Source organism: Prorops nasuta, unplaced genomic scaffold (assembly GCF_024137725.1).
Source record: "Prorops nasuta isolate Cenicafe-Biocafe unplaced genomic scaffold, Cenicafe_Pnas_1.2 PNAS00014, whole genome shotgun sequence".
NCBI classification, from domain to species: domain Eukaryota; kingdom Metazoa; phylum Arthropoda; class Insecta; order Hymenoptera; family Bethylidae; genus Prorops; species Prorops nasuta.
The window spans coordinates 6,203,932-6,229,747 of record NW_027116811.1 but is presented as its reverse complement, the minus strand read 5'-3'; the positions used below and the strand labels follow the sequence as shown (position 1 = coordinate 6,229,747).

At 36.9% G+C, this 25,816-nt stretch overlaps 3 protein-coding genes and 2 long non-coding RNA genes across 22 annotated transcripts; 3 read left to right on the top strand and 2 right to left on the bottom strand.

The window, feature by feature from the left end:
* The first annotated feature begins 667 nt into the window (after nt 1-667).
* On the top strand, nt 668-1,794 carry LOC136778674 (uncharacterized). 2 transcript variants are annotated; one of them, XM_066735773.1, is made up of 3 exons: nt 668-790; nt 1,024-1,149; nt 1,250-1,794. In XM_066735773.1, exons 2-3 carry the CDS (start codon nt 1,050-1,052, stop codon nt 1,468-1,470), a joined length of 321 nt encoding a protein of 106 aa, XP_066591870.1. In that variant the 5' UTR covers nt 668-790; nt 1,024-1,049; the 3' UTR covers nt 1,471-1,794. The 2 variants fall into 2 exon arrangements, with proteins under 2 accessions (XP_066591870.1, XP_066591871.1); XM_066735774.1 differs by having other exon boundaries at nt 779-910.
* Myo61F (Myosin 61F) lies at nt 1,700-11,506 on the bottom strand. 4 transcript variants are annotated; one of them, XM_066735743.1, is made up of 17 exons: nt 11,380-11,506; nt 5,874-6,191; nt 5,743-5,813; nt 5,452-5,660; nt 5,193-5,375; nt 4,923-5,129; nt 4,402-4,834; nt 4,174-4,328; nt 3,816-4,098; nt 3,508-3,739; nt 3,206-3,436; nt 2,979-3,138; nt 2,666-2,911; nt 2,379-2,594; nt 2,069-2,169; nt 1,906-2,008; nt 1,700-1,838 (listed from the first exon to the last, which is right to left on the bottom strand). In XM_066735743.1, the coding sequence occupies exons 2-17, from the start codon at nt 6,113-6,115 to the stop codon at nt 1,824-1,826; spliced, it is 3,087 nt and encodes a 1,028-aa protein (XP_066591840.1). In that variant the 5' UTR covers nt 6,116-6,191; nt 11,380-11,506; the 3' UTR covers nt 1,700-1,823. The 4 variants fall into 4 exon arrangements, with proteins under 4 accessions (XP_066591840.1, XP_066591838.1, XP_066591836.1 ...); XM_066735741.1 differs by lacking the exon at nt 11,380-11,506 and adding an exon at nt 11,062-11,194; XM_066735739.1 differs by lacking the exon at nt 11,380-11,506 and adding an exon at nt 6,813-6,942.
* On the top strand, nt 6,883-9,320 carry LOC136778676 (uncharacterized). Of its 3 annotated transcripts, none has more exons than XR_010823473.1 (6): nt 6,883-7,016; nt 7,086-7,196; nt 7,264-8,164; nt 8,233-8,328; nt 8,641-8,850; nt 9,187-9,320. It is a non-coding gene; the product is annotated as an uncharacterized lncRNA (long non-coding RNA). The 3 variants fall into 3 exon arrangements; XR_010823474.1 differs by lacking the exon at nt 6,883-7,016 and having other exon boundaries at nt 7,066-7,196; nt 7,264-7,755; nt 7,896-8,164; XR_010823472.1 differs by lacking the exon at nt 6,883-7,016 and having other exon boundaries at nt 7,066-7,196.
* Nucleotides 11,507-11,543: 37 nt separating the features above from the next.
* LOC136778670 (kinesin-like protein KIF12) lies at nt 11,544-25,333 on the top strand. 12 transcript variants are annotated; one of them, XM_066735747.1, is made up of 19 exons: nt 11,697-11,817; nt 12,006-12,130; nt 12,778-13,338; nt 13,416-13,600; nt 13,717-14,040; nt 14,724-14,940; nt 16,777-16,869; nt 16,943-17,021; nt 17,534-17,749; nt 20,234-20,371; nt 20,459-20,600; nt 21,034-21,128; nt 21,271-21,412; nt 22,814-23,103; nt 23,170-23,302; nt 23,400-23,628; nt 23,711-23,861; nt 23,960-24,162; nt 24,273-25,333. In XM_066735747.1, exons 5-19 carry the CDS (start codon nt 13,863-13,865, stop codon nt 24,616-24,618), a joined length of 2,652 nt encoding a protein of 883 aa, XP_066591844.1. In that variant the 5' UTR covers nt 11,697-11,817; nt 12,006-12,130; nt 12,778-13,338; nt 13,416-13,600; nt 13,717-13,862; the 3' UTR covers nt 24,619-25,333. The 12 variants fall into 12 exon arrangements, with proteins under 12 accessions (XP_066591849.1, XP_066591854.1, XP_066591850.1 ...); XM_066735751.1 differs by having other exon boundaries at nt 12,778-13,600; nt 22,814-22,932; nt 22,999-23,103; XM_066735748.1 differs by having other exon boundaries at nt 12,778-13,630.
* LOC136778675 (uncharacterized) lies at nt 22,008-25,774 on the bottom strand. Its single transcript, XR_010823471.1, has 3 exons — nt 25,340-25,774; nt 22,865-23,068; nt 22,008-22,766 (listed from the first exon to the last, which is right to left on the bottom strand). It is a non-coding gene; the product is annotated as an uncharacterized lncRNA (long non-coding RNA).
* Between the last annotated feature and the right edge of the window lie 42 nt (nt 25,775-25,816).

Genomic DNA, 25,816 nt, shown 5'->3' with positions numbered 1-25,816 from the left:
TATTCGGACTATATCGGACATAGCTTCGGTCGGTGTTTGTATTATAGAAATAGGAATTCGGAGTTTGGATTCGGATTCGGAATATTTCGGATCCGAACTGCGGACTAGTTCGGTAGCCATCGACAAAATTATGTATTTGATTGGTGCCATAAGTACCATGACGTTTTATTTAATTCAAATATTTCGAGCTCTTTATCTAGAAATTTATAAAATTCTAAAGGCCACTTTTACTACCTATTGGCAAATGCTTGGTAAAATTATATATATTTAGTAAAGCTTGTGAAATTGAATAGAATTTAATATGTAGTTTGTAATTTTTATTGAATAAATACATTTTTACAATGAAGAAAATACTACCCCTATATATGCATATTCCTATGTTCAATAATTAAATAGAAAAAATGTGTAATACATTTTCTAACATTTCAAGGTATTTTTCAATTTAATTAATTTGCTTATATTCATCTATAGAAATATAATTGAAATGAAAAAAATATCAGTCTTGAAAAATATGAGATAAACTATAAAATGATTACTTAACTATATACTTCAAATACGACCGTGTAGTCTCAAATTTCCCGAGGTGAGAAAAATAATTAGAATAGTAACCAGCAATATTTATATTAATTTTTTTTATTAAATCCAGTGTATGTATACATACACTTTTTGCAGTTTCTAGTCAGTTCAGACATTTAACGCTATTAACGCTACTATACGTATTTATTTGAAACAATTTTGATGCGCAGTAGTTAAAAGATTTTAGCGTCTCCCTACATCACTATTTAATCAGGTACAGGTTTAAAATTTTCAATTCATTTAATTTAATAATCTTCATTGCTTGTTATAAGTATCATTATCACTTAAACAATTCCGATTATTACATTTAATAATAAAAGAAAATCATAAAGTAGTAAGTGTTGTAGCAATACCACAAAAAAAAAACTGTATTTGTGGTATTTGCAGCGTAGGTTTTTCAGTTCACGTGGTAGCGTTAACCAAACATAACCTCTAGTTTTGTTACAGTGTATTAATTATTATCAATAAAGAAAATGCCACAAGGAAAGCTAAAAGTGAAAACGAGCTTGCCACCAAGAAATGCAAAAGCTAAACAAAAAAATAAAAAGTCTCAAAAAGTTTTGAACAAATGCCGTAAGCTTTTATTATTGCACATTGTTACCTTAACATTTCATTATATTTTGCCTATTCTGTTTTAATTCCAATAAATTTGGTATTTATATTTTCATTAAAGGGGGGCCATCCTTCAAAAAAGAAGATTCTGAAGCTAATAAGTTGAAGAAGATGATAACAAAAAATGTAAACAAAGCTATGGAAAATGAATTGAGAGAGAAAGCTTTGGAAGGAAAACAATCTTTGACAAAGAAAGTTTTAGAAAAAAAAGTAGTATCGACAAAGGAGGTAAAAGCTGTTAAAAAGACTAATAAGAAAACAGTCAAAGGAAAAAAGGGATAAAAAAAGACAGAAAAGAAGCTTTTAATTTAATTTAGTTTTATTGTTTAACATTAGTTCTTTTTTTCTACCCAATCAAATGTAGTTTTATAATGGCACTTTGGTTTATGTTAGCCAACAATTATAAAAGTTGTTACAATTTTAATTTTTATGTTTCGGATACATGATACTTCAATGTATTTATATTTCTCACTAATAAAAAATAAAATTTTCTAGAATTATACAATTAAAACTTTACAATATATTAATATCTTCCTTGTTTCAATAAAAATCACAATATCCTTTAATAACTTTCAGATGTGTGATTTTGTTCTCATCTAAGTACATTTTACTTCTGTTCCAGTTCTTTTCCATTGTTATGGCGTTGCCACCTAAATGAGCAAGAGTATGTTGTTACTATTTACATAAAGTACTGATTCCAGTTAAATTAATTCTTACCACAAGCAGATGACCACTTTGTCTATTCTTACTAATAGCTGGTGTTGTACCAGTTTTGAATTCAATGACACCTTCTTTTCCACTGACTAGCTTGTGTGACACACTAATAAATAAAAAAGAATTAATGGGGAATGTTTAAATAATACTTTCCTGGTATACTTACGATTCTGTATTAACAATTTTCAATATTTTTGGGTTATTGGTAATATCTATTGCTTTTGTTAATGCCTCTATTATGTACGGCACTTCCAATATTAAATCACCCTGAGGATGAAGAAAAAAGAAATCATACAAATGTGTACAAACTGGAGCACTTTTGTATGCATGTACAGTGCTCCATTCTTAATTCGTTGGCTTTACCGACATCAAACGATTCATGTTAAAAGCGCGAGTCATCATTTGAGCAAAAAAACTGCTCTTGTGTGTTTAATTTTAAATAAAAGAATTGTTAATAAACCACACAAAGCTCATACCTTATCTTTCTTTTGTTCAGGAGGTATTCTTACAATTAATAAATTATCAGATTCCCCCGTTACAACTAATTCCTCGATGCATTTATAAGGCAATCTGTGCTTTAATTTAAAAGTTTTTATAGTATCTAAAATATATACAGCCTTATCCGTTAAAATCAACACCCTTTCGCGTGGCTTATACCCATGCCTATCGTATTTTATAACAGGCGTAGCATACTGCAAAAATATAATAATTACAACAGTTACATTAATATTAATATTTTTGGAAGTTGAAGAAATAATATTACTTTAATAGATTCTCCAGGCGAAAGAACGTTTCTGCTAAAAGTTTGCTTAAGCGTTTTATATTCTTCCCCAAGACGATCCGTTTGAAATCTGAGACCAACACTTTTTCCATACGATTTCTTTTTACCCTTGAAAATAGATTCTGCAAGGATTTTCAATTCGAAATGCTCCTTTTCTTCCCGGCTTAGAGAAAGCCTATATTTTCGTGCCTTCCACCTTTTATGCAATACTCTCAGGTGTTCAGAGGCCTAATTTGAATAAAAATGCTGTTTATTCATTCGAGAATTCAACAATATCGTAAAAAACTATATTTACTTGTTTGCACGAATAGGGACAAGGTGGCCAATAGTTATTTAAAACACGAGGAGGAAGGGATTTTGAAAGTCTGATCAACCACTGAGCTTTAGCCAGTTCAATAAAAGCTTTGTTTTCTTCAGTAGGGGCCCCGTCTCGCGTGATGAATCCTTTGATAAATCTGTGATTAAATTATAGTTATTGATTAGTTTCTAAATTATTAGTTATTAATAATTGTAACTATTTACCTTCGAATGGTTCTAACAGCCTGTCTTCTTTTTTCTGCCTCCCGCTTGGCATGCCAACGTCGGATATTCTTTTGAATTGCGATAGCAGCTTCCCTTATCTTTAAATATCTTCGCCTCTCTAATATACATTTCCACCTACTTTGAATGATAGCAGCAATTTCATGCTTTTTCAATTGGAAAGCATCCTCCGTCGTAAATAGCGTCTTGGGAAATCGTATAAACAATTTGGTACTATAGCAAAAAAGTTATATAAATTTGGAATATAAATTATTTTTATAACTATCACATCAAATTTTGCTTACTTGCCCATCCTGTATTCTTCAGGCTTATAATTAAGGTGGTCCAAAAGGATTTGAACGCCTTCTTTGGGCGAGCCGTTGTATTGCGGCCAAGTTTGTGGACAGAGCGATTTGTACCTTTGCAGAAACTGTTCATAGGGTCTCCTATAAGCAAATCCTGCTCTCCTCACCCTAAGATTCTCCATCAATCCAAGATATTTAATTTGGTGCATCACAATCTTCTCGTTAAATTGATCTTTTAAAAAATAAATTAAAATTATAATTTTAAGTATCAAAAATATAGTTTATATTAATATTGCAGGGAAACTTACGTGGCATTTTATAATCGTTTGGCTTGATGCACCTGATATAAGAGGGCTCTTTTCCCATTAAAATGTCCATTAAATTATTCAAGCTATTTTTAAACTGTGTAATTGCTGTTTCTGGACGTTTCTTGCTAGTCAAATCCTTTACATCGAAAACAGCCTTCGTTATAGAATTCGTCGTATGCGACATAACTTCTCTCAAATCTCTGAAGAGTAAATCATTATTCTTCTCCAAAAATCCTCGAACATTGTAAGTTACATCTCCTGCATAATGAATCAATCTGAATTCCTAAAATAAAATTCATCTATTAACTACAATAAAATAATTATACATGAGGTCAAAAAGTAAAAGAAAAGAAATTACATCTCGCCCCATGGTTTTTTGAGTTTGAATGTCAGACTTCATATGGCTTATGTAATGTGGATGGCAGTTAAGATTTGTATTTAATTTCTCAAGAAAGCTGAGATCTGTAGGCTCTCCTGGCCTTAAGCATTCCTCGTCCAGCAAGGAGATGATTCCTGTAAAAAGGAAGATAAAAGTAATACGAATAAAGTTCCACAATATAGAATTGCATATTGCCATAGTACAAACCCTTGTATTTCTCTTCAATCAAATCACAGATAACTTTGTTATTAAAATATTCAATATTCTCCCACTCAATTCCCTCTCTCAGGTATTCCTCCTGTTCGGATTTCAGCGTGAGCTGAATAAACAGTTGTTGCAGCTTTTCATTGCAAAAATTGATGCAGAACTGCTCAAAGCTATTTTTTTGAAAAATTTCAAAGCCATAAATGTCGAGGATTCCCATGACCATCTTCCTGCGCGGTCCCTGCTGTGGCTGGAGGGATTTGTTAAGTCTACTCACGAGCCACGTGAACAGTCTGTCGTAAACAGCCTTTGCCAAGGCATCTCTGGCATAAATTGCTAATTCTCTGTTCAATGGGGATACAACGACGTCTCCGTGGGCATTTATGGTTCGATGGGTAAAGGCTCGTGACAGTTCTTTGACGTCGCAACCTAGGAGCTAAAAACACATAAAAAATGAAACGGTTGAAGAAAGGTGGACACTCTGGAGAGATTGTTAAGGAAATGAGATTTCCTGGCAAACCTACAGTGGAAACCGCATCGACGGAGGCGGGCTTAAGAATCTTGGCGATTCCCTCAACTTCCGTGAAACCCACATTTCCCATGTGTAAAACGGAAGCAACAATTGCAAAGAGGTCGTCCTGTTCCTGCTGACTCATCTCCATAGTCTTCATGGCATTAATTACTTCCTTGTACTGCATAACGTCATCGATAGTATCCACAGTTCCTTTCGCCTGAAAAAAGATTTCTCCATCAGTTTCACTCATACTTTAATTATGCTTTGATGAAACACTCACGCCATTGCTCAGGTAATAATAAGTATCCAAATTGCGTTTAAGAAAAAGCTTCCTCAGAGTATCTTCTTTCGCACCGCCTAACAATTGATAAAAAATGTGGAAGTTTCGCTCGCCACTTGATTGATGCACCACGCGTGATTTTTCCAATAGATAATTGAGGATATTTCCACCAATAGGATTTCCCTTGAAATTTGTAAATTACAAGTTAGCCATAGAGGAATATAATTTGACATTCCTTAATCTTATTTTCCTGTCATACTTGAAAATCAAACTGAATGTCCATGTACTTTCCAAATCTCGAAGAATTGTCATTCTTGTTAGTTTTGGCATTGCCAAATGCTTCCAGAACAGGATTACTGCCAATTAATTTATCATTTACTTGTTCCACTTGTCTTTTATGTCCTGTGGCTGCTGCAATGAATTCCAGGACCTTTTTGGATGCTTCAGTTTTCCCCGAACCAGATTCACCTGCAATAAAAGTATTTTATTAACTAGAGTGGAACTAGTACTCTTAATTGACTATTCGATTCAACGCTGTAATCTAAATTACCCGATATCAAAATGCATTGGTCACGATTTTCCTTAGTCAGCGACTGGTAAGCAGTGTCTGCCAGTGCAAATCTGCAATTCAGCAAGTGCTTGTACAATTCACAAGTGGGTGATTACAAAAGAGACACTCACATGTGTGGTGGAGCTTCAAAAAAGTTTCTCCTATGATAATACTGTATTGTTTCTGCGCCATAAATTGGGAGTTTTTTGTAAGGATTTATCGATACAAGTACTTGACCTATATAAGTGTAGATTAAATCCTCCTTGAACCTTTTCCTCAAATTTGCTATGAAAGCAGACTCGCTTTCATATTCCTCCAGCAAGACAAAATCCTGAACACCCACTCTGTCTCTTTCGTATAATTCTCTCTCCATTGTCCTGGATGATTCTGTTAAAAATTTTGGTGCCTCTGGTTTTTCCAAATTAGTCACTTCCTTGTTTTTTATGAATCTGTAAACATTTTCCTCTAATGAACAAAATTTAACATAAATTTGAAAAAAATAAATAAATATTTAAATTTTAGTTATTGTCATTATATTTTTCCTAAAATTTCTTCTCCTAGTAATAATTTTGAAACGTTCAAAATTAATTGTCAAATTTGAATTGGAATAGTCGATGAGAATTTTGTAAACGATTTTAATAAAGGACAACTTCAGCACGTTCCAGATATGCGTCAGTTGAACTGGTCTTTGCGCGGGATGATAAGTAGGATAAGCTTCCGATTAGATATTAGAAGAGATTAATGAACACAAAAACATTCAGGTATCACAAATTCTCTATATTTATTAAAAAAGAAAGAAGACATAAAGTAGAATCTACAATTAACGATTAATTTTTCATCGTTTTATACGTTTGTTTGTTTGAAGTTGACCTCGAACAAAGCGATAAGCCATTCTGATTAGATATTAGATGAGATATAATGCAACAAGGTTGAACAAGGTATACCGGAAATTAGCAAAATTAATTACCGAACAATTATCAAGTGTTCGATGAACGAAAACAAGTGCGACTGCACTCTTCGAACGCCACAAACGATTTCTGCGAGGTTAAATTCTTGTTGGTTTGACTCACCCCATTTTCAAGCTAATTTATTGTTATCGTCCAATTTGTTAATGTATTATCGACTGGTTCTCCCATCAAAGGCGAAAGAAACACTGGGCATTTCTGTATTCGATAGCTTGGCAAAATCCACTAACCGAGTATAACTGATAAGATATAAATCGATATGCAGGAAATTCATTCTTGAGCGGTTTTCTTCGAAATATACATTAGATGGTAAAACAAATTGAACGATTTCAACTTTTCAATGATATTTTATTAATGAAAATCATACGCGAATTAAAGCGAGCAGTATGTGGAGAAATCTTGAAGAAAAATCTAATCGAAAGTGGCAGTTTATGGTACTGCGAAATGACTTCATCGAGACGATTTAATTGACAGATCCACCTTTCTCTGGTAAGAATTATCCTTGATTTTCCCCTTCTTATAATAAACCTTTCTGATTCATTCTTTTCTTTCACAGAGCTCCAATGTGTCTCCGAGCCGTGAATTACACTATAGGAATATCGGATTTTCTCAACTTGGACATTCGTTGCCATAAATAAAGACGATATTCCACTGAGCAACGAAACGAGTTTTACGGCTTTCCCCTTCTATTTATACATTTCCTTCCCAAATAATGCTGCTCGTAGAGAATCAGAGCTCGATAAATCGTGTTAATCGACGGTAGCCGATTCTTCACGGGTGGCACAACGCTTCCTCGGCTAACCGGGCAATTGGCTAACTGGCATCTAATTGGGAATCCGTGGACGTCGCTACTCGCTAAACGTTTTAGGATTAGCCGTAGAGCGTTAAAACACGCTAGAACCGGCGTGTCGGGGCTCGTTCCAATGTCATGGGACGTATAAGCGCAAGGAAAACATTTCGCTGCTTCTCACGCGCTCCAGTCAACCGACTTTTTTCTCCCTGAGTCACCGTGCGATGACGCACCGATGCAGCGACCCCGATTTTCCCCGTAAAAATTCCACCTAATAACCTTTTGAATAGCCCTCACCCCCTCCTCCCTGCTTCGCAATCTCTTTCAAAATACCATGATCGATTAATCAAAATGCAAACGTAATATAATAAATAAGACGAAGATTTTCTCTGTTCCAGAAGCAATATTTTTCTCAATTCCAGTTTGAAAAGCCTAAAATAGAGGACGCTGCAAAGGCTCTAACAAAAAGAATAAACAAAACTGTCATCCAGACTATTCCAAACCGCCACGAGTTTACTTCTTTCCTCGCTATTCCGTTTAATGACGAAATTAGCCCATGACTTCTGAGTGAACAATAAAAACACCGTCGATCGTTGACCGATTGTAACGGTTGGATTCTAATTTTACGAATCTGTACCCGGTGAAACCTAGAAATACATTGCGCATGGTAACTGAATCGGACTCTCATTTTTCTATCCATTCTAGAGAGTAACAAAACTTTTCTAAATGTTTCAGCGATCATCCTCGTGATGAGGAGACGAGAACACAATCGTGATACAGAAGTAGCTATAGAAATTCGCTTTGCAATCAACGTGTGTTCTGGCGTACTTGGTAAATAGTACATACTAGCACATACACGTAAATATTTCATAAGTGTGTGTACGCGCTCCTACGTGACCTCGCGCTATACACAAGTACACAACCACGATAATATTTCCCCAAGCGAGAAAGTCTACTGTAGGCAACCATAAAATCATTATTTATCTTCGTATCTTCTTCCTAAATTTTTTGTTTTTTTCTTTTCATGTGTGTATAAACCTTTGCAGCAATTCATTCATCATATACTCTGGACAAGATAATAAGCTTTTTAATTTACATAATGTATGATTTTTACTCAATTCATATATGTACGAATGTTTCTAGGTTTTTGCTGTCATTTAAAAAGACCAAGAAATTATACTCAGTGGCTGAATTAAAATGTATTATTACAATTCAAGTAAAACGAAGGCGTTAATTGTTTTGATTTGATTGAAACTGGAGAATCCCAGGTCACAAAGGTCTCAATGAATGTTTGGAATATCTGGATTTACTCATGGGATTCTTAATAGCTTCTGAGGAGGTTTGTGCTGTCTGGTGAGTAATCGAGTGGAGTAAAAGGTAAGGGGGGGGGGGGAGTGGAGGGATTATAGCGCAGGAGGACGTATCGCGAGGTTAAGCAGTCGAAAATGTTGCATTCTGCATAATGCATGAGTAGGTTCAACTATTTGCCGGTATCTTTTAAAGATAAACAGTAGCGATAGGTTTTTATCAGCGTTAATTTCGCGATAGCCACGATCCGCGTGCCGGAAGCCATTGGCCATCGAGAACAGGTCATGTGACGTCTTGCACGTTAAACCTACGGCTGTTATGCAAATCCCTGATAAATATCGAATAAAAGTCGAATTTTTACCAACAAAAATTTCTGTCTAGGTTATGACTGATTATTTGTGGGTCCTCGGTTGAAAAAAAAACCGGTTGTAAAGCGCTGTGGTGACCTTGGAAAAGTCTGAGGAATACCGAAGTTCAGGGCTTCCCGAATCTGTTGACTGCTGTGTACCTTGGCGGTGCTAGGTGTGTGTTGCACGCACGAAGGAGAAGCTTCGTCCGGGTGTTGGTGGTGATGGCCAACAGAGAGGGGGAAACGCGTGTAATAATAAACCAAGGCGGATGACGAAGGGGTCAGAATGCGAGGACAATAAAAGCGAAGAGAGAGAGAGAGGTTAGGAAGTGGTGAAGGGGGGAGAAGGGTGAGGAGAAATGGTAGTGTAGGAAGAAACGAAAGAGAGAGGGAACTCGATGTGTAAAGGGAGAAAGCAGAAGGAAAAAAGAGAAACGAAGCAAGGAAATGAGTCGAGAGGGAGGAAGGGGGGCATTTTGTCTGAAAATGTATCCGCTATTCCTGGACTGTATGCACCCTCGGGAAACTCGAGAATCGCTTCTTTCCTACGGCAAAACGTCGTTAAACCATACCGTTTTTTCTTTCTCTATTTATATACTACTCCAACTCTTTTCATCCAATTATCTGTGGTCGTTTTTTCCAGTTCATCTTAAAGTCCAATTGGAGCAAGTTTACATGGAGCTGCGGAAGAGGTTATGTTTCCCATGGATAATTTTCCTGCTGGCTTTACAAAGAGTGGATGATAGTTTTTAAATCTTTTGCTGGCTGATAGAGAGAGAGAGATAGAGAGAGAGAGAGAGAGAGAGAGAGAGAGAGAGAGAGAGAGAGAGAGAGAGTGAGAGAGAGTCTGGCAGGGCTATAATTTACCGACAATGAGGCCTAGCGCGATAATCTCGCCCTCCGCGCCGAATCTTCCTCGGAGAACCGGTTACGAGCATCCACCGGTCTCCTTACTCGACCTTGGCTACGCTAAAATCTCTGTACTTCATCGTATACGTTTCTATGAATGCAGCCAAGCAAAATTAAATGTACAATCTTTGGAGGATTCGAGGATACAGCCAGCCGGCACGGTAGTGTCTATTTTACCAAGATGGAAGGAGAAATCGAATCTGGATGAAAGTTTGGCTAAAATGTTGGTAGAAATTGAAAAAAAAATTCATGTGGAACACAGGAAAAGAGAGAGAATTTGATACCGGTTTAGCCCGTTGGTTGCCGGTCACGATAACAATCTCTCCAGGACCATTTTTATCATTGCGCAATATGTAACTACCGTAATTTCACGTTGACGCATTCGCCAAGCGTGAAATGTCACGGTGAATGAAAGCCCAAGGAAGCACTCGGCAATCTTATTAGTCTAACTACGTTATTACCCGGCAATTCTGCAAATTAATCGCCCGCCACTTGTCTTCCTTTACTTTCTATCACCCACGACTCGATAATCTTACCTAATGAATGTACTCGACTCCTTAATATAGCCATTAGCGAATTTATAGAGACATAGTCAATGAATTACATGCTGAGAAATGCATTTTTTCGACGTCATTCTTAAACAAAATTTTTATTGTAGGGCAAACTTTGAACTTGACTAGACAATTTGTCGTTATACAATAAATTTGTGGATTCAGCAGAAGGAGGAATGTGCTAATCATTGAGACTTTGAAATATCAAAATGCATCGATATGTCACGAGTTAACGAAAAATCTGCAGTAGTTTCACCCAAGACGTCATTGCTCTGTTTCTGAAAGGTTGCGAATCAAAGTTTTTGGAGACAACATTCTAGCAGTAACCAAATGTCTTCAAGTACACATAATAAACTAAGTTTGCCCAGTCACTCGTGTATCACTAATTATACGAGAAATTCGAAAATACAACGAAACAAAGAACTAACTGATTTTTTGTTTACGTACGAATTTCTGGAAAATCCTTTTATGGGGATTCCAAGAATGTTTATAGTATATCCAATCCTAATGAAAACAATCACATTCACTCGATGCAATCACAAGTCACAAAGGAGAAGTTCATAGACAAGGTTTGGTGTACGACGAATGAGAGATGAAACCAATGTAAACAAAAAAGGATAACAGTGGGACAAGTGAGCTGGTATGAAAAGAGATTGATTATTGGAACTGGAATTCGTTTGTGACTGGATGGAAAATGAAAGAGAGAGGGGGTAGGGAGGGAATTGGAATAGAGGAGATTAAGGTTGTATTTTCGAATAGGTTGACCTTTTCTGCGAGGGCAGTCGAAGACACTTGCCACTCGTGCCCCGTCACGGTGTGAGGCAGTCACGAAACTGAACTCGACTCGACTCAACTCTGTCTGCTGGTCTGGTCTGACTGGATTGGTTTGTTGGTGTGGTGTACGGCACTGTAAGCGCGTTCTCTGCCGCCGGGCCCGAAAGGAACTCTCGAGCCTCGAGGAATTGCCCCAGGAACACCCTAGTAGCCATGGAGAGGGGGCATCCCGATTGGTCTCCTGGAGGGGAAACACAAGCTCACCTTTTTCTACCAGAAGATCCGGTATTTTAACGTGAAATCCTTGTTTCGATAAGGAACCTCAAGTTACAACACTTTCATTTCACCGATCAATCATTTTCTTCAAATTTTCACACTAGAAATACTGTTAAGGTAGCTTACCTCTTTCAGACAATCTCATTAGAATCTGTAAGTACACTGTGGGAAAGTGATTCCTCGACCTCTCAGCCAATTTCACTATGCACTATCTCTGTCACATTTCTATACTACATTGTACCACGAAGAGGAGTCAATTTAATTTAATTGTATCTGAGATATAATTAGTTTTTGTTGTTATTTTGACACGATTAAGGGTTAACGTTGATTTTTATTTTCAGGAACTTCTTTGACAATTTCGACAATGGCGAATGAAGAGTCGATCCGGGCAGACAAAGGTTCGCATAGAGACTGGGGTCGTACAAAGAAAACGTTTCACGTGCTATCTTGATGGATGGGAAGGCTCGTAAGTTTCTTTCTGCGACTGGCCGTTGCTCCCTAACGACTGAAGTGCACTTCCCGCATAATTCAGTCCTTCTACACCGAACCTCCGCCTTATTCAACTTCCGGAAATAATCCCTCACCCATCACCGATTCAACCGAGCTTCCCATTTTTGGCAAAATTGCACCAAAGTAGCGGAAACTATCCCAAATTAGCTTCGTGGGGACTAACGGCGATCAGCTTTGGATATTCTTTCTACAAACCTTGGATTTGCTTTGCGAAAATCACAAAATAGGCGAACTAGTTATGTAAAATTATTTCTATAATTTTCAGGTTTTGGTAATTTTACTCAGGAAATATTTAGAGACTTTTCTGGACTAAATTTGATTTATCCACTAAACTGAGGTAGAAACGAAAGGCAAATGAGATTTGCTTGAAAGCCACAATGTCATTGCCTCCTTCTCTCAGGCAGCTTCTTGGTAATCGGCTAAATAAAGAGTAGTGGCGTGGGGGGATAGGAAGCCAATGTGTGAATTCCCCCTTCTATAACTCAGTTATAGAACATTGTCCTAGCACTTATAAAACTATCGAATTATAAATTGATCAATATACGTAGCGTGGTGCGAAGAATACACAAGAGAAGAACGTAAAATCAATTATTCACATTTCAGGGTGTTCTCAGTTTTTTTCATTTGGGACAAGCTTACTGGAGGAATAAAGGCTGAAAGAAGAATGCTTAGAATATTGATGACACGTTTCTTCAAGTTTAAAAATGTCGTCAGATTTACAAGTCGCCTACGAACTTGACAGAATGTCAAAATAGGCTGTGAATGGAATCGATTTGACGTGGATAAAGACTACGGTGAGAATAACGGCCATGACTTAAAGACTTTGCCTATACGTAATATATATTAAGCAAAAGCTACTAAAGCTGTTAAGATGTGAGCAAAAGCTTTTCAGCAATCATGCAACTTTTGTTTTTCCTATGCTATACCAAGTGTTGAAGTCTCCGATAAACACGCTTTCCGCAAGTTTAGACAAATAATCCAACAAAAATCAAGCTCATTAGGTAAAAAGTAATTTTTGTACAAGCTTTTATCCAACCGGAAACTTTCATAAAATAATCATGGGGATAAACGATTGTGAAAAGGCGAAGAAAATTCTGGGAAATACCACTTTCCATCATTAATTCCATCTTTTGTCTGTTGATTTATCTAATGCTACAATCACCAGTGAGTGGTTTCAATAAGTCTCTTATTCGTTTCCTTCTGAGTGTTTATCCCGATCTAAGACACAGCTATGTTATCAGACTATAAAAGAGGAAAATAGAAGAAAAACACGTAGCAAGATTTCTAAACGAACGAAAAACACGTGATGGCAAAATTAGAAGCGACAAGTTTTATTTCAAGATTAGCACGTGCTGGATTTAAAAAATTCAGTTTTATCGACAACAGTTTACGTCTTTCTTTTACCATGACGTCTAGAAGTTTCAAAGTACGACATATCCTCGAATTATAAACATAAGTACACGTGCTTGTATTTACACACTCGCGTAATATTATCTATTTTATTATATTACCGAAAAGAAGTAATTGTTACCTTTATTGCAGATGTACGAGGATAGTATAATTATGATGTCATTAAGCTCAAAAGTACAATTAAGCAAACAAATATTACATCAACAACTACCATACTCAATATTTGCAAATCACACGAGTTTTATGCGCAATTGTTTAAAAAATTGGAGGAAGAATTTATGGCTGTTTTACTTTTAAGTGGACAGTTTATAGAAGCGAGTGTCAAGTTCAGGGTAGACCACGTGGACGATGACCGTGCTGGGAGAGATCGTGACGACTGGCAAGCCGTCTGGATCGATCAACCAAGCCGAATCAACCCCCGAGCAAGCACGTTGGTTGGGAAATCTTCACTCTTCAGTTAGTTCAGTTTGCTTCAGTTGTTCGCGAGCAGCCGTACACGCAACCTCGTGCTCCCTCTCAAACTCTATCGCAATATTATTCCCATACTATTCGGTCATTATTACCATGTGCACAATTTATCTACCGTGCAGATCCAGAAATGAAATGTGAAATAATCTTGACTAATCTAGAAATGTATTCAACGAACAAATCTCTCGAGCAACGTTTTCAAGTGCTTGTTACGTGTATAGCTTGAGAAACTCATCCAAGTTTCGCGCCAATCCGACCTAGCGTGAAGCGAATCGCGCTTTGTTAAACCTCAAGGTACACTTGGGTGCCTCGGTATGATTCAGGAGATATCGGATGTAAGTCTCATCTTCGCTCGCAATCGAGACACATTTAGGAATCAAATGTAAATTATACTTGGACAGTAAAAAAATTGATTTTCCCTGGAAAGACGCCGTTTTAATTGCCGTAACTGATTAATTTTAAACGAGAACTTGAACGTATTGCATTAGATGCGCTTCACCTTCAATCTCGGCAAGATCTCAGAATTAAATTTCACGCTTTTAACTTTCCTTTTGATAATTAACCATGTGAAATTAGCCTTATTCTTGTCGAAACAGGTGGAATTTTAATGGTTCTTCTTGTTTATCTTATTTCATAAGAGAATATATAGTAATTGTTTGTGTTTATTTTAGGTCGACGGATGGTTATGAAAAAGCCATCAGGATCACGGGGCGAGAGTCCTGGACGCCGAAATGTTTCGGAGGACCGTTCGAGGTCGCGAAAACCTCGGGGCAACAGTCCCGCGGACCGTGCAACAGAATCCCGTGGGAACAGCCCGGGTCATAACACCAATTTTGGCGATGGTTCCAAGACCAGAAGGAAGAGTTTATCACGCTCCAGAGGCAGCGAGTCAGTAGTATTCGTATTTCCAGTAATTCAAGCGATAAACACATATTGATTAAGAAGATATTCATCCACAAGAAACGCAGTGCCTTTTCCTGATGTGAAACATTCACTATTCGGGTCTCATTTTCAAAGTGGGCCAACGTTCTGTTTTCCCAGGCGTCTGTCGTTCTCAGTGAAATTAATTATCAAGGAATATTTCTATTGCTGAAAATAGCGAGTCGTATTAAGCATGACAGCGTACAATTACGATGTTGAAGCGTGTCAGCTGGTTGATAATTGCCAATTGCTTCGTAAAATTGATAAAAAGGGACATTGATTGATTCTTGTGTGACGCAGAGAAACCTAAGGGACACGTGCGGGTGTCATGGAACCTGCCACGTGACTTTACGCGTTTCCCCACGCTCGAATTCTAATTCTCACCGTGGTGCTATGTGTTTATGCGAAGCGCAGCTTGACGTAAGCTTGACTATCGCTACACACACATACACACAAGAATGCATGCACGGAGCTGGTTTTTTTTATCGATTAACGGGACCTTGCTGGACAATTTCTATCGTTCAATATCGTAATGACCACCCCTGCAGGTAGTCTGAAAGCTTACAACTTTAAAGACTACCTCAGAATAGACCATTTGCTGGTAATAGACCAACAAACCACTCTCCAAATGTTGGAAATGAATCTCGAAATTCACCCTCTTGAACAATCTCTCAATCGAATTTTGATTAGTCCCGACCTACCAGACCTTTGAATGTGTTGCCATTCAAGTTTGTAGAGACTACTGGAGAAATCACTGGAACTCTAGTCAACAAAGAGAGAGAGAGAGAGAGAGAGAGAGAGAGAGAGAGAAGGGGGGGAGGGAGTGACGATCGCAAAGAAGGAGAGAAAGGGAAAAGCTGGAAGCATAATATTTCCAAATGCTTTTCAAGTGTTGCATAAACACGTTCGACCTTGGCGATTTCAGAACTCACGTGTGTCACGGTTGTTAGCGAGAGATAGCAAATAATAAACTTCCCCTCGAGCAACCCAAGCCACTGAGTCACCGTGTGCAAACACGCGTCTCGACACAATGCAATTTTACTCGTTTGGAATTTCGCTGGAAGCCTGACCATTTGCTCCCCAGCAATGCCAACGAACGGGTGTGGAAAAAGGTGGTAGGGGAGCGAGAGAAATGTGGAAAAAGAAGCATGCAAGCACGTAATACTCTTGTATAATCGATTATTGTCATATCGAGATGCCACAGTCGTGTCCAGCTCCCCCACCCCGTCTTTCTTTTGTCTATGTTTATCTCTTACCCACCCCTCTTCTTCCAGCTACCCTCGCCTTTTTTTTCCCATAGCGATAAGGTTGATTAAGGCTATTTCTCTACTCCACTAACGCCTTTTCCAGAAAATTTTAGTTTTATCGACAGACAGAATCTCCAAGTACAAATAGACAACTCGTTCGTTCGGCTGAAATTTCTGCGATGGAATTGGGTTCGCCAGTGAGGGGCGCCCGCCATTTTGGTACCTACAATTTTTATGAGTTTTTCAAGGAGATAATTGACGGACGATGGCCCGATCGATTAATCGCCTCTCTCCCTTTCTCAATGATTGACGAAGGTCGACCATTTTGCTAGCTACTCGAAAGATTCGACAAGATTTCGATTGCTTATTGCCAATTTGCGGTTACACGCGAACCGGAAGTACATCCATCGATCATCTACATCAATTTTTCACGCTCCAGGATTGGAGGTCAATCAAACCATTTGCTACAGCTTATATCCAATGATTTTCCCGCCTTTTTGTCCTTCGAACCAAAACCGTTAATGCAGAATTTTTAACAATGGTCTAATATTTTCAGGGTCGGCAGTGTCGAGAGATTATCGGAGGCTGATAAGAGGTCAATTCCTCCTAAGCATCAACTTCCGGAGAACAGCATCAATGTGGTGGTGAGGTAATTTCGCAACTCATCTGTATGCAATTTTTTCACGGTATAACTGGGAGCCTAATTTGGTTGAAAATTTCAGAGTTCGACCATTGAGCAATAAGGAAATTAAAGCTGGTGATGATATGGCCGTGCAATTTCCTGGCGAGGGTCAGATATACGTAAGTTAAATTCAAAGATTAGTTTTAGGATGAACAAAGACGATTGTGCAGGTGGATATTATGCTTAGGAGTATAATATGTTATATTATATAGTGCAAGATGTCTGGTTAACCCATACCAAACCTATAGATTTAAATAGAGTGAGTGATTTTAAATATAAACTTCTTATTCAATTCTGTAAACTAGCCCTTGGATTAAACTTTTTGCAGGAATAAAAATTCCATGCTAAGAAACTTCATGTTAGTCTCCAGATTTTCTCAAACAATTTTTGACCTATTGGAGAAGGTCACTAGACAGTTCTACCAATGAGTAGTTCGAAATTAAGAAAACTTTAATGTACACTATTTCTCTATACCTATCCATTTAGTTTTTTAATTAATTTCTTAATAACCAAAATTGACAAGAGTTTTGTCCTTGAAGCAATACATGCTACTTGAATTTATCGGTTTAGTCGAGTTAACAGGACATATTGTACACATTTATACTAAGCATTCGTTTATCTTTGATTTTAGTGCGATGGACTTCCAAGTAGCGGCAACAACAAAAAGGCAAAATTATTTTCATACAATGCGGTGTTTGAGCCAGCAGCTACACAGGAGGACATTCTCCAATTTTCCGGAATCAAAAAGCTCATAGAAATGGCAGTGGATGGCTTTAGCTGTACTGCGTTTTGCTACGGACAAACCGGAAGTGGCAAAACTCACACGCTCACCGGTCCTCCGGGTTTGGTTAGCTTCACATGGATTTTTCTCACGTTTTTATGTATAAGGTTGATGGCAATTGAAGCGACGTAATGAACGTAACATATTAATAGCACAAAAGTTCTAAAAACCTTCTACGAACATTCTGAGGTTATTCTTAGGACATTGCGTGCTATCAAATGTAATTTAAGGTATAAGAAAACGGAAGCATAAGTGCATTGATTTCATACGCCACTTACACTTCCATTTTTACGTACCATCACTTAGGATAATAGCGGAAGCTTTACCTTATTTACCTTATGTTCGAAGTTTACGTCTGTCGTAATCGTAAACTTAGACGATAAAAGAAATGTAACTGATGTGCATGTGACGTCTACGTTTTGTACATTTAAAACAGTTACGACAGGTGTAAGCTGCGAATGTAACGTAACGTACCGCTTCCAGTATCACCCCAATAACATTTACATTACGTCTGTTACGTCGCTACCGCGATATATTTAACGTAACTTTAAATATTTGCTGTAAACGACGTAATTGTAAGCGATATTAAGAGAGTCTGGCGTCAAGTAGTAAAAGAAAGCTAAGGGTGAACTTTTCCTGTGAATCGTTAAATCCGTTTAAAGAAGATGAACTAGATACGTAATATTTTACCAATATTATTTTTAAGTATAATTTATAATCAACGAGCGATCTTTAATCGTTTACCATTCCCCCGTGGCGATACGGAATTACAATGTGAATTAATGATTTTTTCGTTTGTTCAGCTTCAATGATAATGTGGAGAGATTAACATGAATTTTTAACAAGGTATCGTGACGGGCTCTCTTCTGGTCAATCGATTTGCATTACGCAAATCCCACTGAATGCAATAACAGGCCATTTTGTATTTATGAAACTATCTTCGATTACCCTTTAAACGCTTATTCTTCACTTTTCTCATTTCAAGTTTTCAGTCTTTGAAACGTTTATCGAACCGTTACAATTGCGTTGGGGATTTTATGATATTTTTTACTCCTTCAAATTCATCTGTTCTTTCAACGAAGCGTTAATAAAACTTGAGACATTAGTACAGTGACAAGTTAATGCAAGTTTTTGCTGAAAGAATTTCACTGGATCGTTTTTAGCGTGGACGGCGCTAATAAAACTTTGACGAGATAAGTGAACGAGGAAGAAATGATAAATTGATGTAACGATGAAATACGATTATACAGGGGATTGTCGTTATAATATAGTGTTTACCTTTACTACTTGACGATAGACTCTATATTGAGTCTCTTGATAGTTTGTTGTACGTTGACACTGAACTTGAGAGCTATAGAATGCAACGGCGAGAGAATTGCAAAGAATTAAACATATTCTTGTATTAAACTGAGACAATTGTTGAGTAACTAATTTAGGTTTATTAACTGATATTATTAAATCCTACAATTAAAAACAATTATAACAAGATTTTAATAACAATTACTCTACAGTTGCATAATTATTGTCTAAAATGCAATTATGCAGGAAATCATTGTCATATTTTGCCTAATTATGGAACAATGGACGATTGAGTTATAGGATTCCACGCCGAGAATACTACAGAAAAACAAAACATTTGTTAGATTCACTGAAGACAATTGTTGAATGGCTGACGTATATTATTATATATATTGGTTGCATCCAGCAGAGACAATTGTTGAGTGAGCAATTATAATGTGTGTTATTGGTCTATTACTTTTAAAAACCGCAGTATAAGTCAGTGGTAGCAAGATTTTACTAAGAATCACTCAACAGATTCATAATTATTCTCTAAAATAAGATTATACAGGATATTATTGTTATAGTTTGTCTAATTTTGGAAGAATGTATGAAAGAGCAAAGGCTCCTACAGTGTGAGTAGTTTGAAAGAAAAAAACATGTTATATTCAGGACAGATAGCTGTTGAGTGTGCAATGTATGTTAATGGTAGAATTTAGCAGAAACAGTAGGTTCTTAGCTGATACTAAAATACTCAATATAATTAGTCAATTGTGTATTGCTTTTTAAATCCAACCAATCATACTTTGAGTAATTTTTATATGATTAATTTCTATTATTTCTGCTTAATCTTATTATTTCCTATTATTCTTAGGTCCTAATATTTAAACCAGTGGTAGCTTAAGATTTTAGTAATAATCACTCAATGAGTTGCAAAGCTATTGTCTCTACTGAACTCAACGGAGTTAGACACAGCCTGAAGAAAAAGTAATAGAAGCTAAAAATTCTGTAGAAATTGTTTTCTTGTTTTTGCTGAAGTGATGCAATAATTTGGAAAAAGATAAGCATACGTTTTCTTTGATTTTAACTTATTGCAGTATTTCAACAGTAAAATAATAGGAAACAATTCTATCAAGAGTTTATAGTCTCATGCCAAGTAATTAATCGTAATAGCTTCGTTGCATACAGAAATTTAATGTTTATAGAATTGTAATTTCTCTCCTAATTCTTTTATTCGTAATGGACCTATGGAATTTTTTTATATACTTTTAGTTCGAAAGGATGAATCCATACTCGGAGGAACACGGTCTGGTCTTCCGGTCCTTCGTCTACCTTTTTAAGCTTTTGCAGGAGAGGCAGGAGTGTCATTTCGTGTTAAAGGCATCGTTTTTAGAGATTTACAATGAAAAGGTATATCTATAGTATTTGGTTCTAATAAACTTTATTAGTTTTCCTATATGGTATCTATGGACATTTATCATTGAAATCTGCTTGTAGGTAATCGATCTTTTAAATCCTGGCACCTCGAGGAAGCCTTTAGCGGTTAGGTGGAGCAAAAAATCACGTGGTTTCTTCGTGGAGAACCTTTTTACAGTTGAATGCGAGGAACTTGACGATCTTTTAGCTGTCCTTGAGGAAGGTCAGACGTTTTGCCAATCTTCAACTTTTTAACGATTTTTGAACTGTCCTTGAATATTAGATTTTGTACCAATCTTTTTTAAGGATGCTTTTAATGTCCTTGAAGATTAATTTTTTACCAATTCTTCCTTAAAATTTATTCAACTGTTCTTGAAGATTGGATTTTCTACTATTTTATTTTTATAATTGTTAACTGCTATTAAAAATTGAATTCTATACCAATCCTTCTTATCATTTTTTACTGTTCTCAAGTGAGGTAAGATTCTCTGTTGATTCCCCAGTTTTTAAAAAATTTCTCACTATCTTTGAGGAAATTTTAACTTGATCTCTAATTTGATTCAATAATCTTTCCCTATTTGACTTAAATTCTCAATAAGATTCTGTAAAATAAATGCAAAAACGAGTTATCTAATATGAAAAATGTTTTGAAACAGGGATGAGGAACAGATCGGTCGGTACGCACAATATGAATGAGCATTCCAGCAGAAGCCACACAATATTGACTGTACACATAACATCGGAACAACAGGTAATTGAAATAAGTTTGAGATCGATTTGTCGTAGTTGAGGAGGAGGGATAGTGTACTCTCCGAGTCCATAGATATTTTTTGCCCCGATCGCTTTGACTGAATCCCTGAATAATTTAAGAAAAATACCCTTGTTCCATGCAGATGGAGAATGGCGTTTTTATTTCGCGCCAAGGCAAAATCAATTTTGTTGATTTAGCTGGCAGTGAGATGACGAAGAAGACTCAAAGCGAGGGGAAAACCCTGGAGGAGGCGAACAACATCAATAAGAGTCTGATGGTTTTGGGTACGTTTGACAAACCTATGTATTCAATGGATTTCATGGATGCCTGAACATCGAGGAGGGATTTCTAGGGGGTGGAGGGGGATGTTTATCACCTTTATCAATTATTTGTTGCACAGTAACTAATTTAAACAGTTATTATTGTTTATCGGTTGATTCTTAAATGTTTTTCTATTTTAATGTAAAGTAATAGTTGGAATAATTGTGTGTGTATATAAGAGAAAGAAATAACCTTTATTTGCTCCCACTATTTATTATGGGCAATAATTATCTCAAAAACTAGAAAAAATTTATTAATCGATTCTTATATGTTCGATTATAGTTTAAGAATGTGTGTATGTGAGAGAGAAAGAAAACCAAAGTTTCTGCCATGATGCAGCTGGCGAGCAAATATACCACGATGGTTTATTTATTAAACTAGTCAGCCAGTACATTACGTGCTAGGTGCTCCTGCTCAGAAACGCACACGAATACACAACGTGTATGCACACCATAGGGGTTGGATCGTGACTGAAATCGATCGAGGAATTCATGCTCTAATCGCCGACATCTTTTTGGAAAACAAAGCAGCCTCACCATTATCATTCATGAGTTACACTCTTACTTCAATATAATGTATTACCACACAAACATTTTGCAATCTATCAATATTGATACATTTAATAGATAATAATTTAAATTTAAACAAACTAATTGCATGTGGAATCATTGTTAAAATAGTATAGACGATTTGTTAATTTCAAAATTTGTCCTCAATTTTCAGTCAATGACTGTATAATTTTCTTGTCAATGGTCGCATGGCGGTAATTGCAATGGCAGAATGGATTATGGTTTTAGTGAGGTCCGTTGAAGCTAGAGTCGACCATAAAGCGTGATCCCACGGACCCTTCGACACCGAGGCCGTTCACCCCACGAGTCAACTCTTTTCCACTGCATTTCCCTGGAAACACAACGAGCTTATCTGCCTTCAGCTTATGACGCTTTCCACCCCCACCAACAACACAATGGCTCGCCAATCAATTTTTCCTTCCACTTATTCGTGCTCGTTTTGCAAAAATTAACTTCCTGGAATTATAGAGGGGTCAGCTTCATCTAACCCTGGAATTACCAGTGAATCCTGCTCTGTCAATCACATGGCTGCTTCCAGCAGATTTTCCAATCGTACTTCGTGGAATCAGTCGGGTTTGTTAATTTCGTGCAAATCCTAGACTAAATTTCATTTATCTATTATTAAAGATCAGTAATCGATAATTTGACCTTTGCCAGTCTATTGTAGGTTGATCAGATCAGAAGCCAAACTTATCTTTCTTTCTTCTTTGTGTGATGGTTCATTGGTTGTCTAAACATCTTCCCATACCTGGACAAAAATTGAATTCATTAAAATTTCTGTTATTTTACTTTCAGGGTACTGTATTTCCAGTCTCAGTGATGGCAAACGAAAGGGAGTACATATACCTTATAGGGACAGTAAGTTGACAAAATTGTTAGCTGATAGTTTGGCTGGGAATGGAGTCACCTTGATGGTAACTAATATTTTCATTAATTTTCTCTTTGGTTTGCCTATGTTAATTAGTTTATTATGTTTGCAGATTGCCTGCATCTCACCGGCTAGATCCAATGGAAGCGAGACCCTCAATACCTTGAGGTACGCAGCAAGAGCTAAAAAGATTCGCACAAAGCCCATAATAGTGATGGTGAGTTCAGTTTTAGGAGAATCAAATATATAATGATGGAAATGAATACTGATAAATCTATTATAGGATCCACGAGAAGCTTTGATTCTGAGCTTGAAAAGAGAAGTCGGTGCTCTGCAAACTGAAAATGAACATCTAAGAAGTGCACTTCACCTGGGAGGAGGAGATATCTCAAGTGTTATACGTAGTGATTCAAAGGGTAAAATGAAGCTTGAAATAATAATTACATTATCCTTGCAGTAAGCCCAGGTAATTCAAATAATATACTGTAACATACTAATAATGTATAATTATAGCTGGTGAAAGGCCATTCCCATTGACCCCTCCACTGGTAGATCTTGACAAGCTGGCAGAGATGGAAGGCCCAGAGCTAAATCAATTAATTAGGGCTTACATAAATGAAAATGAAGCTCTGAGGAGGGAGAATGCTGAACTGTACGCTACTAGGGAACAGGTTATTAGGGACCAAGAATTAGTGTGTAAGGAAAATGAACGTCTCCTGAAGAAACTGGAAGATGTGAATTCGTGAGTTTTTCCAATGGTCTTAAAATCTTGTAAACTCCTAGAGAATAGCAAAGTTTTTGTTGAATCGGATCGTTGCTTATAGAGTTTGCTGCAGATCCCCAATTATTCCTGCCAGGCCTACATATTCTGCTGAAATGCTAAGCGAAAACAACTCGGAGGATCTGCCTGGTGCCACCAATGTCTGGACCAATCCGAACGCAGACTCGCATCCACCCACTTACTCGGTATCGAAAGTACGTTGCTTTCTAACCTATTTTCAAATAATTATTATAATTGTCAATATACGATAGTCGCAGAAACAACACTGATTATATAAATTTGATTTTGACAGGAAACGAGTCCTGGTAGTCTGCACAAATCTTCAGGTAACATGCCCGAGAAAGTTCTAAAGGAACTGGATAAACGTAGAATAATTGGAAGCTATAATAACATTGCCGAGGCTTACAAGGATAAGAGCCAGCACCGTCGTCATAATTCTTGGGACAATGGAAATGCGAATCCCTCGGAAACAACTTCTCCGGTTGACGTAAATCAGTTAGTATTCCGTAAAACTGGTTTAAGAAATTGCAATTATTTTTTGATGATAAAAATGTGATGGGAAATTAGAAATTTCTTAATCCATTGATTAAAGCGCTCGATCGCAGGTACAGAAAAATGACTTTCCGACGTACTTCCACGGTGCCTGAGGAGAAGGGACATAGAGCACCGGAAGTAAGCGTGGGAGGTTTGAAGCGAGAGGTTTCGTCCAACGGTTCTCCGGAGTCCGTAATAAGTGTACCTCTTGGGGACTCCACTCCAGGCACTGGAGACTCCATCGCTCCCACTGCATCCTTCCCGGGAATCACAAAGACACCTTCGCCACCTAAGAATAATCCTAGACAATCCCAGAAAACCAAAAATCTTCAGAAGAAGGTTGAGGATGATTTCAGCGTACAACGAGCCTTCGGTAGTCCCGTCCCCGTTGACGAGGACGATCCTACAACTTTTTAAATTTAAAAATATGGACATAAAAAATTGAAATGTCCAGATTGCTCAAAAATGTGCAATTATCAAATATGTTCGTTTTTAGCCGTACTCCATGTATTTCCGGAAAAGGGAAACAAACCGGAAATGCAAGGAGTACTGAAAAGAATAAGCCATTTATTTGTGATTATGTAAATATACAGTTGATTATTAGATTAGTTACTTAGCTTGTTGTTTAAAGTTCGGCAGTAGAGCAGCCTGTTTTTTTATTTATTGTTATTTCGTTTTACATACAATTTATCATATCACGGATTACGATGCAAGCTGTATCATAATTACGCTACCTCTATTACCAAGAACACGAAAAACGTGGACCAACCTAGCGTAAGATTAAAGTCATTGTTTTATTAACTTACGTGAATCGTATATTAATTTTAAACCAAAATAAATCCTTTGCCTTACTCCTAATGTCAGGGGACTCGTAGAGTTTCGCGCTAAAAGTATTGAAAATAAGCAACACGTGAACGAAACACTGAGTATACTTCACATAGGACATTAAATTTTTGAAACCGTTTAAAGATTAGTTATGGATACGTAATATTTTAGCATTATTGTAGCATGTACAAAGTAGACCACATGAAATATCCTAGAGCAGAGGCATGTGAAAACAGTTATTTCTAAAAGTATACTGTTACGAGAATACATTTTATTTAGTTTATTTATTTCAATATAAAAAATACTAGCATACCCTCATTTTGTTGAATGTGTTCAGCATTTTTGTTATTTTTTTATTAGTAAAGGAGAGGTCGGGCAAATCATTATTAACAGATAATTAAAAACTTGCTGTATCAAGTAGTTTTTCGACAGCAGCAATAATTTTTACACTTGTCGTTGAGACACCTCTTGGTCTTTTAATACTTAATTGTCACGTTAGACAAAGAAACCTGATGCTCTAATACAAAACAGGTGATCTTCATTCCAATTGCAATTTATTGTACGTGATGAAGTAAGCCAATTCGTCATCCACTCCAAATATTCCCTCGATTCCAACAATCGATTCTGATTGGTTAAACCAGGTTAAACAACGCAGAATTCACGCTGGAAAACATACGAGCTCTCTTCAGCCAATCATAACTATCTATTGTCATCATTAAGCCTTCCGATTGGATACGCTCCATCTGCAATGGAATCTTACTGTTTAAAATCTCAATCCCGCAATTCATCC